Source organism: Rhododendron vialii, chromosome 7a (assembly GCF_030253575.1).
Source record: "Rhododendron vialii isolate Sample 1 chromosome 7a, ASM3025357v1".
NCBI classification, from domain to species: Eukaryota; Viridiplantae; Streptophyta; class Magnoliopsida; order Ericales; family Ericaceae; genus Rhododendron; species Rhododendron vialii.
The window spans coordinates 32,026,208-32,037,065 of record NC_080563.1 but is presented as its reverse complement, the minus strand read 5'-3'; the positions used below and the strand labels follow the sequence as shown (position 1 = coordinate 32,037,065).

Here is a 10,858-nt window from a genome sequence, read left to right as displayed (position 1 = left end):
TGAACTGTGGATTGATACCAAAGGTGTATGTTGACTTGTCCATCTCAATTTTGACATCTCCTGTTGGAGATGCTCTAATAATGATCGGGATTTGAGATTGTACCTACATAAAATCGACTCAGAGTGAACTCTAGGTGAGGAATCAACTTGACCTATGCTGAAGAAGTAATTTACTAATAATTCTTCGCGTGGATGTGCCAACTATTCATGTCATTCTCATCAAACAACTGTATTTCTTGACACACATAAATCGATTTTTTTTCAAATTCAGGTTCAATTTTCATTCAGCAATATCTTTGCTGTCACTTTTTGGGCTTAGGGCTTCCATTTATACAGGGTTCTAAGTTTTACTTGAACTTTTATAGTACCAAATTTTATGGATATGCATAGTATAAGTGCATAATATCAGGATCCAAAATAAAATTTAGGCCTCTAATGCAGCGACATCCTTGACATATTCTGAAATTCAATTTATGGATATGCATAGAATAAGCGCATAAAATTGGGAGCCCAAAAATTAAATAAAATTGGGGCATCCGATGCCCCACATCCTTGATGTATTCCTAATAAATCCGACTGTGCTCTTGTTGACGCACGCACATATGTACCCGAGTAGTTGAGTACCAATTTTTATGCATCTCATCTCATCAGCAATAATCAACTAGTTGGGATGGTACCGAGTGCAATTTGGATTTCTCTTTTGCAGTGGGTTTCCAGGGTAGTCCCTTTTCATTTCATTTAACAAAAGGATCCATCAAAATGGGTGCTGGGTTTTCGTCTTGTTCCCACACCACCGCTTTCTTTGCAGCCTCCACCACTCTTTTCCCTCACAAATCAAAATCAAACTTTTCTACCTTCAATCCCCACTTTAAATTATTATCCCAAACCCTTTATTATCCAAAACCCACCAAGATCACCACGTCCCGTCCCTCATCCTCAGCATTATCCCCTATCAACAGTGGTGGCAGAGCTGAAGAGATGAAAACCCAAGAGGAAAAATCGACCCAACCCATTTCTGATCTGCACAACATTGACCCGGAATTAATTCAGAGACTGGCTTATGATGCTCTGGTTTGGAGTTCAATTCATGGGCTTCTTGTTGGAGACAAAAGCGAACCGGTTAGTTTGCGAATGAAAATGAACCATCTCTCTCTCTCTCTGAAATCGTTGTTGCCCTGTGGCTATGAAAAGATACTGTTTTTTGATAACTTAGGTGTCCGGACCAGCTTTCGCGCACCTTAGACTAATCTGGCCATTGCCCACTTGCCGGGTCTCAATATAGACTGGCCTAATAAAGTTGATAACACGTGAGAGGTTTTGAACCTGAGATTTGAGGAAGCAATCCTTAAGTCCCAATCCTTGATCACAATTCCAACCCTTTGGGTTTTTTTTTTGGTTTTGATCTTCCCAACACTTTGGGGTTGAAAAGATTATCTTATGAGCTGCTTTTTCTCTGTACTGAGATTTTATCCGTAGAGTGACTTCTCAAAAGAAAAATATATCCACTTCAGTGTTCTTAAATAGTAAAAAAGAGAGTAGGTTCTTGTTGGGTGATCTTTCTTTGCTTCAATACATGGGTCTTGCTAACCTGGGCGGTGGATAATCTGTGCATGCTAAATAAGTTCAAATTTCAATACACATATGTGGATACTTATACACTTTTACGTATATCAATACTCTTTTCTTGGATATCGATGCACACACATTATCCATCACCACACATTATCCATCACCGTAAGGGCTATGGTTAGCATTTTCCTTAACACATGTCCCTGATGATCGTCTTAGTTTAGTAAGATGAATTTGAATTGCCTTCAGAATGGGTTTATGAGATTTATATCCAACTGTCACATATCAAAGTGGTAAAAAAATATAAAAAATGGTTTGAAGAATAGACCTACAGCTACTTGTTTTCTGGGTGATGATTGAGTAATTTAACTTGCAGAGATCAGGAAAAGTTCCTGGTGTGGGTTTGGTTCATGCCCCAATCGCCTTATTGCCCATGTCATTCCCAGAAAGTCATTGGAAGCAAGCCTGTGAGGTGTCCCCAATTTTCAATGAACTTATTGATCGTGTGAGTTTGGATGGTGAATTTTTACAGGACTCACTTTCCAGGTTATCTTCCACTATCTCTCTCTAGAGTGTGTGCGCGTGTTTGTGAGTGTGCCGGCGTGTGTGAGTGTGTGCAGGGTTAGGGTGTGTGTGCTATTATCTGGATGGAACTGCAGGTCTGACATTCTGATGGAGTTAGGATGAAGTATTTACCCATAGGTGTGAGCAAGTCTTAGGAATGTGATTCATGGTATCTTTTAGCTACAATCTGTGGTTCCCTCTGGGGAGAATTGGGCTTCAAGTGATGGTGCGTTGCTTGGCAGAGGGAGATAAATCAAACCATTAACTAAGCAGCTCGGGCACTAGGGGGTCATGCTAATACGTGTTCAGGACATTAAAGCGCATTGGGAGGACAAAATGTATTCTGAAAAGTTGGTCGGAGTCGATATTTTCATGGACGCCAGCTCATGAATGCTTATTTAGCAACTATTGATTTGTATCTTCATATTGTTGATTTTGTAGGTTTTATGTTACAACTATTTTATTTCCGTAATGTGAGAGAAATAAGATTTTTGATTTTTTTACATGAACTTATAAGATACACCTACAACATAAAAGTCTTTTAAACTCAACAGATCCCTTTCAATTAGTTTCCTAATTTTTGGAAAACTAAGTAGTCCTCGTCGTTTCATTTGTATCCGTGTCCGTACCATGCTTCTCAGCCCACTTATATTGGCATACACTCGCGTGCGTAGATCCAGGAATGACAGAGGATTTGGTCGACCTACGTTTCTTAGCAAATGTAGGAGCACTTAAGTTGGGAATTGATGAACTTCTCTTTCGGTTTGATCACCTCTCAATTAGTCCATGACCTCACTTTATGATTTCAGATCTAAAGTCTTCACAAGCATCATGCTCCTTGTGTTTTGCCTGGTGACTATTGGCTGTTCCTGCCTTCTTTCAAGTGTGTTCCTGCCTTCTTTCAAGTGTTGTTATTCTAAACTCTCTCTTTTCGTGTGCGTCTTCTTAATCTGTCTTAACTATTTTTACTTCTATCTCAAGAGGCATGTTCGACTGTCCACAGTTCCTAGCATAAGCCCGCAACAAGTTAGTTTATCGTACCACTAATTTAATGTTCAAACCTTATTTGAGAGGTTGATTAGGGTAGCTAGATAGATCAGAGGTGTAGCACGGTGTTGTCTGCCTTATCACTTTTAGTGATCTGAATGCCTCTCTAAGTAGTTCTTTTATTACTCTCCCTCATGTTTTCTATGCTGTTATACATATCTGAACATGATTTCTCATAAGTGTTACCATGTTAGAAGGCGTTTTTTTTCTGTTGTGTCTAAACAACAACCCAATCCCCACCCCCTTCCCCTTTTTCCTATTTGGCTTGGTTTCTTTAAATTTTGGCAAACAGGCCAGTCTAATACAGTTTTCCCTCTTGTTTTCTGAAAGATCTGGAACTAACGTGAACTGAAATTATGGTCTATTTTTGATATCCTAGAACAAAAATGGTGGATGCTTTTACTTCCAGACTCATGGATATTCATTCCCAGATGCTAGAAAATGGCAAGCGAGAGGTAAGTTTATAGTAAAGATACAGTAACTGTTGGTTCATGGCATGGGAATATACCGGTTTGTCCTATTAATTCTTCTATTTTTTAATATCCTCATCAAAACTTGTTAAATAATCATATACATATATCTTTATATGTTGTGTCTGGACAAGACCCTAAGCTGTTTACCTCATTCTAATATTTTTTGTTTTCCAATCACTGACTAGGAAATACGCTTGGGTTTACATCGCTCTGATTATATGCTTGATGAACAAACTAAGTTACTTCTCCAGATTGAGATCAACACAATTTCAGCTTCATTTCCTGGTCTCGGTTCTCTTGTCAGTGAGCTTCACAGGTTAAGTATAAGAGTATCAGCTGTATAACATTTGCTTCTTATTGTTATTGTTGTTGGGTAAACTTATGGTCTGAACTTGTTCAATTTGTCATATTTACACCAGTTTCAGACCTCGCATATCGAATGAAGCAGCTGCAATGTTAGTTTAGCTGAGATTTCAAAGTTATTAGCAGTATAGCAGCCAAAAAAAAGCCTATGAATTAAATGGTGTAGAGATTTTAAATGACCCGAAAATAATATTTAAATGACCCGAAAATAATATATAAAACCATGATTTAACCTCTACTCGTGAGAAATGAGAATACTTCATGAATACGGGTGTCGATCCTAAGGGACTATTAGGCTTAGTTCTTCTAATTTTCAGTCAATACTTAATTTAATTCAACCAAATTTAAGTTCGGTTAAGAAGACTACAATTAAGTAGAATAAGGTTGCGAAAAGATGAGAGAGAAATCTACAGTTTTGAATCTACTTTCATTGCAGTGGTTTACTATTCAGATTAATATGATTATAGCTAGGGTTCACTATCCCAATCAATAATTGTCAAGAAAATTATCGCGCTTCGTCAATCAGCCCATGATGTCACATAGCACGAATTGTCTTACTAGTACGACCCGCATCGATGCACGGATTGTCTAATAGCACAACTCGTCTTACATCCATAGCCTATCTCAATCATCCAAATCGCAAACACAAGAAAATCATTGCATTACCCGTATTTGACATCTAGAATTCAAACACAAAGTAGATAGAACATATTGAAATCAATTTCATAGACTGAAAATGGTTCTTGTCATACAATCCAATCTGACTAGAAACATACAATCCAATCTGACTAGAAACATACAATTCAATCTGAATAGAAACCTAGAAACTATGCAAAACAAAGTTACTTGGGAGGAAGCTTCATCTCCACCCTAGCGAGGGTGTTTAGCTGCTCATGGAGGGGATCTTCAAGCCCTTGGTAATGGAAGTCATTGAGATCTCTTCTTGCTCTTGCCTCTAACTACACCTCTCGCAATTGTTCAGACCCCTACAATCAAACTAGGGTTGCCCTTCTGTAGTTATTAGGCCCCAAAAAAGTCAGGAAGTTAAAATATATCAGAAAACTTGTCAAATTAGGGTTGCAGTATCTCAATATGTATTCCTCTTCTCTTTCCCTACCATTGTGGTACCTAGAAGTATGTTTTGTCCTCGGTAGGTCCCAAGATAATCAACTTGTTATTTAGTTCTCTTTTGTAGATTTTTTGGCTGTATTCTTGTGCTCTGATGCATCATCCACCAAAGCAGGAGAGACGAGTTCTTGTTTCAATTGTAGCTGCTTATTTTGCAGGAGCTTATTAAATCAGTACAAGGAGCAGCTTGGGTTAGATTCCAGAAGGATTCCTAGAAATGCTGCTGTGAATGGATTTGCAGAAGCATTGGCTAAAGCTTGGGAGGAATACAGTAATCCAAGGTTGGATTTGACTGACCGGACTTCTTTTCTGTAAATGCATTTACTAATATCAAGGTGTGACTGACTTCAAGTGTGTGTTTACAGGGCTGTAGTTATGTTTGTGGTTCAAACTGAGGAACGCAATATGTATGACCAACATTGGCTTTCTACAGTACTGAAGGAAAGATATCCTTTCTAATAGCTATTATATGAGAGCTTAGCCACATAGTCAAGTTGGTTTTCTTTCCTTTTCTTTTCTTGTGAAGAAAATCACACTTGGTCTCTGTTTGTTTCGGTGTGAAATATTTCACTATGAAAAAAATGTTTAGCATGAAAATGTATTTTTTACACAACTATTGTTTTCTACGTTTGGCTTGGAAATTTTTTTCCGAGAAGTTAAGCAGCACTGTGGCCGAGTGTTGCTTTTTGCACATTGGCATACCGGAGCTCGTAAAGTTCGTAAGTAGAGGAGCAAAGTTCAAAAATGACTTAGAAGAAGGGCAGGTCACATTACCCTTTTTTGTTGAAAACTGTTTCATGTAAAATTGGTAACAATGTAGTGGGCAACCAAACATTGAAAAATGGTTAAAATGTCTTAGATCAAAGCAAATGGAACCGTAAGAAAAGACTTCCTTTCTTTTTCTTACTTGAATCTTTTATATGATGAGAGCTTAGTAGTATATTTGGGTTCTTTTTCCTTCATAATCTTACTCGAGGATAGAAATTTGTTGTAATACTCATGAAGCTCCTATATGAGACCTCAGCTGCAGATTTAATATATCTTACTAAATAAGTCGTAGGAGGCCAACTCCCTGGTCTCAAGTATATTTGAGTTAAAGGAAACAAATAATTTGGATGCACTGGAAAATGGAAAAAGATATTTTGTTCCTTCAAAAGTTGTCGAAGTTTTGTGTTGTAGTCTCGGTCTTCAGATATATTTTTCATGAATTAATAGTATCGGTATACTATCTGCGATTCCGCGTGGGTATTTTGAATTAATATACCTGAGGCCAACTCCCTGGTCTCAGGTATATTTAAGTTAAAGGAAACAAATAATTTGGATGCACTGGAAAATGGAGAAAGATATTTTGTTCCTTCAAAAGTTGTCGAAGTTTTGTGTTGTAGTCTCAGTCTTCAGATATATTTTTCATGAATTAATAGTATCGGTATACCAATGGAAGAAACGAATTCATGTAGCCAACCCCAAGTGATTGGGACGTAAGGCTCGGTTTGGTTTGGTAATAGTATCGGTATACTATCTACGATTCCGCGTGGGTATTTTGCTTAGGAGTTTCTGTTCAGATGTTTTCCTCAGCTATGTAACACATATGATGTTACAACTATTCGGAAAACATTGGCAGAGATTGATGAGCAAGGGGTGCTTCAACCAGATGGAACTCTTCTCGTGTAGGTAGCGTTGTGTCTTGAATATTTGATTTTTAGTATTCTAACTTGCATATGATTTTTCTCATTTTGGTCGGTTGAATGCTTTGTGATTGCAGCGGCGATCAAGCAATTGGAGTCATCTATTTCAGAGCTGGGTATGCTCCAACTGACTATCCTTCAGAATCAGTGAGTAGATGTGCTTTATTTTAATTTAACTGTTATCAATAGAGAAAGTTGCTTTCCCTGGTATAGGTAATATCGTAGGCTATGTTGGGTATTGGGTGAAGGTGTATATTTGACGGTCAGACCTGTCAAACAAGGGTGCAGGGAATAAGGGGTGTGGCATGTGCTACCCCTGAGTCCCAAAAAAAAAAAAAACTATTTATGTAATTTTTGTGTTATTCTATAGTTGGTAGTGTTAAGTATGTTTATGAGTGATTAATTGATGAAAATGTGTACTATTTCCTGTATTACAAATAGTTAACCTTAGAACAAGTGTGTTCTTTACAGTATTATGTTGATAGATAATTAACATATAAAAATGTGTATGTATTATAATTATTAACCTTAGAACACTTGCACTTTTTTAATACTGATTACTCCTTTTTCCCCTGTAAAGATAGTCCACTATCAAGAAAGTGCAATTTTCGGAAAAAAAACTAAAGTACTCTGTGCATAATTTCTTACATTTCTCTTAATGTCAAATTAAAGAACTAACTGAGATCCTGAATGCGGTGTTAAGAAATTAAAAAATTATGCAAGTAAGTACTTATTTTTTTATCTAAAAATTGTACGTCTCTTTGACTATCTTTTTGGGAGGGAGGAAGTACATTAATTTTGGGTGCCACCTCTGAATAGATATCCTGGCTCTGCCACTGCTGTCAAACCTAGAAATTGAAGAGACAAATATCGATCCAAATTTGGATACGGGTAGGGTAGGGTAGGGCTCTATGAAGCACAGATACGGATACGGGATATGGATACGACACGATACGGATACGGCGATACGTCAAAACCTAAAAAAATAGGATACGGATACTTCGGGGATACGGCTGTATAAATTATACATTTTTATAATTATTAGTCTCCTAGGCATAAAAGTGAAGTCATAAGAAATAAAAGAGTAGTTGAATTGCTAATACCAAGCATGAAGTACATGTCAATCTCAAAAGAGTAGGAACTTATCATCCAAAAGATTAGAATTTTGTAAAAAAGAAAAAAAAATACAGGTTAGTAGGCAATAGACTAATCGGTATGCATATAATATACTTCATATATATACATATCTATGTACTAGTGTATGTATTAGATATAATTTATTATATAATGTAAACAATAGAAACCCACACCAGTAAAATAGAGAGAGAACCTTGTGATCAAAGGTTCAAGGGATCTAGGGTAGGAAAATATCGACCGGTTCATGGAATGATCTATCGATGTCCATAATTTCCTAAGTTTTATATTTTTAGTGATACAATTTTTCCCTTTTAATTTGTACTTGATTCTTTAAAAAAATTCATTTTAACCCCTGCCGTATCCTAAACGTATCCTGCCGTATCCCCACGTATCCGAAATAAAAAAATATTTAATTTAAATGCAGGATACTTATTTGCCGTATCCAATATGTATCGGGGCGTATCGGGCGCGTATCCGTATCCCTCGCGTATCCGATACTCGTACGTGACTAGTTTCGGAGTATCCGTGCTTCATAGGTAGGGCTACATAAATAATTACTTATATTTTCTCCCATCGAAATCGCAGTTAAAAAGTTGGCCAATATGTGGGGGTCTCTATTAGAATTGGTAATAGGTAGTTGTTTTTACTCGTATGATTATTGTTTACCTGATGCTTGTCAAAAGGCCTAGGTGACCTCAGAATAGACTTGCTCATATCTATGGTATTCTATATGGAAAAGGAAAGTCAATTTTGGTTTTCTTATGGTTTTATCTACATTTGACTTCGATTATTTGTCTTTGATACTTTTCCAATGTTTTCTCGACTAGGCGCGTCTTGCTTTAATAAGGCCCGCGCCTCGCTCCAAGGCCTCCAAAAACCTTCGGCACTTCAGTGCACTGATTGGCTGTAAAACTATGCTTCATTCTATTGTGGCACTGATGATCTATTGTGTTTATGACTCCTAATGTGTTTCACTATCGCCACCTTTCCAGAATATAAAACTTACAGTCTATGCCTAATATCTTGTGCACGTTTTACTTCTTCTGTAGAATCAAGGCTTTTTTATTTGGTTGTAATGTGCAGACCAGTTGTGTAATCTACATACATATTTCAGTCCCATAGTCTTCCATGTTACTTGCTAAACTGTGTTAATTAAAATCATACCCTCTGCTCCTTGATAATTACAGTTTTGGACTATTCGGGATGGTTTCAACTTCTGGACTTGTACCTCCTACTCCTACACCAAACTGGACTTAACATTTGTTCCTCATGAATAATCCCTATTCTTCCATTTATGTAGGAGTGGAGGGCTAGGCTTTTAATGGAGCAGTCCTCTGCCATCAAGTGCCCTTCAATTTCTTACCATTTAGCTGGCACCAAGAAGATACAACAAGAGCTTGCAAAGCCCAATGTTCTTGAGAGGTAATGCTCATTGTTCGTAAAATTATTTTGTACTGGTGTGCTGCTCTTCATTTGGATAATTGCAATGTTTACCATGGTTTTAAAGCAACTCCGAAAGCAAAAATATCAATTCGAAGTGAATGGGGATTAGACTGTTTTGGACCTTCAATATGAAACTTATATATAATAACTGACCTTGTCCCGATGATTAAGCTAAAAGTAGGTTCTACTTGATTCCTTTTTACTAGTTTTCTACTTACCATGCTTAGCCTAAGCAGCTTAGGGAACCAGAGTTCACATTATAAGGAAAAACGGTGTAAGAGTCATATTTTTCCAAACACATGTTTCCAACTTTACCTTCCTGCTTTAAAAAAGACCATCACTTGCATTCTTCCATGAAAGTTTCTCTTCCTTGACTGTGAGCAGATTTCTTGAGAACAAAGATGACATTGCCAAAATACAAAAATGCTTTGCGGGATTGTGGAGTCTAGATGACTCTGATATTGTCAAAGACGCAATTGAAAGACCTGAATTTTATGTCATGAAACCACAAAGAGAAGGCGGAGGTTCCATTCTGTTTCTTCTTTGTCTTGCTCTTATTGTTAGCTATTACCTTCGGCATGGCTGTTACAAAATGATCAACGTTCTTCTGCAGGGAACAATATCTATGGAGATGATGTGAGGAAAAGTTTACTGAGATTGCAAGAGGAGGGGACTGAAGAGAATGCGGCCTACATCCTTATGCAAAGGATTTTCCCTACTATTGCTCCCACATATTTGATGCGTGATGGCATTTGTCATAAAGATCATGCTATGTCAGAACTTGGTATATATGGTGCTTATCTAAGGTGCGTAGCATGTGCCAAGTTTTGCGATTTTTCTTTTGAAGGTGCCTCCATGCACATCTTATCTTCGTTTTATCTTTCTTCTTAAACACGCCAGTTTTGTAGTTTTGTTTGTCTTCAACACTTCAATTCGGTAAGAACAGAATAAGGTTCAGCACCCTGATAACACTTTCGTTTGCCAAGAAATAAAATGCCAATTGCTCATTTGCACACCATTATACAATGTCCTAGTATTCCAAATCATACGTTACCTAAGGTGTACAATTTTATGTGCTGTTCGTGAGATCTTTCTTTACATTGCCAGTTCTCTGTATATTAAACTCATGCATGAGGAATTTCAATGTGCAGAAACAAAGAAAATGTGATTATGAATGAGCAATGTGGTTACTTGATGCGGACGAAGGTTTCTTCATCGAATGAGGGAGGTGTTGCAGCTGGATTTGCAGTTTTGGACAGTGTATACTTGAATTGATGGATTTGTTTCCTGAAAGTAGCTCCTAGTAGTCTAACCATGAGCATCATCTCACTAGGCCAAGATCCAATGGGGGATTGAACCTGCCAATATGATTCCGTCATTTGTATTTCGAACTCTCCCTTTTTTACTCTTTCTATTAATACAGGTTGCTTCTCTTTTTCTCCCGGCAAA

The 10,858-nt window shown here is 37.4% G+C and overlaps 1 protein-coding gene and 1 long non-coding RNA gene across 2 annotated transcripts; both read left to right on the top strand.

Annotated features, from left to right (window-relative positions):
- The first annotated feature begins 663 nt into the window (after positions 1-663).
- On the top strand, positions 664-10,858 carry LOC131334641 (glutathione synthetase, chloroplastic). The gene is made up of 12 exons (XM_058369769.1): positions 664-1,119; positions 1,946-2,115; positions 3,560-3,635; positions 3,839-3,969; positions 5,303-5,425; positions 5,510-5,594; positions 6,735-6,811; positions 6,907-6,976; positions 9,267-9,388; positions 9,794-9,933; positions 10,023-10,215; positions 10,561-10,858. The coding sequence occupies exons 1-12, from the start codon at positions 760-762 to the stop codon at positions 10,682-10,684; spliced, it is 1,671 nt and encodes a 556-aa protein (XP_058225752.1). The 5' UTR covers positions 664-759; the 3' UTR covers positions 10,685-10,858.
- LOC131334645 (uncharacterized) lies at positions 6,983-9,044 on the top strand. Its single transcript, XR_009202224.1, has 2 exons — positions 6,983-7,725; positions 8,503-9,044. It is a non-coding gene; the product is annotated as an uncharacterized LOC131334645 (long non-coding RNA).

What these genes read in the sequence shown, in the direction of transcription:
- LOC131334641 (XM_058369769.1), top strand. Translation starts at nt 760, where the DNA reads ATGGGTGCTGGGTTTTCGTCTTGTTCCCACACCACCGCTTTCTTTGCA. An exon ending in GAGGAATACAGTAATCCAAG is followed by an intron (nt 5,426 to 5,509) that starts GTTGGATTTGAC and finishes GTGTGTTTACAG; the next exon opens with GGCTGTAGTTATGTTTGTGG. An exon ending in ACCACAAAGAGAAGGCGGAG is followed by an intron (nt 9,934 to 10,022) that starts GTTCCATTCTGT and finishes GTTCTTCTGCAG; the next exon opens with GGAACAATATCTATGGAGAT.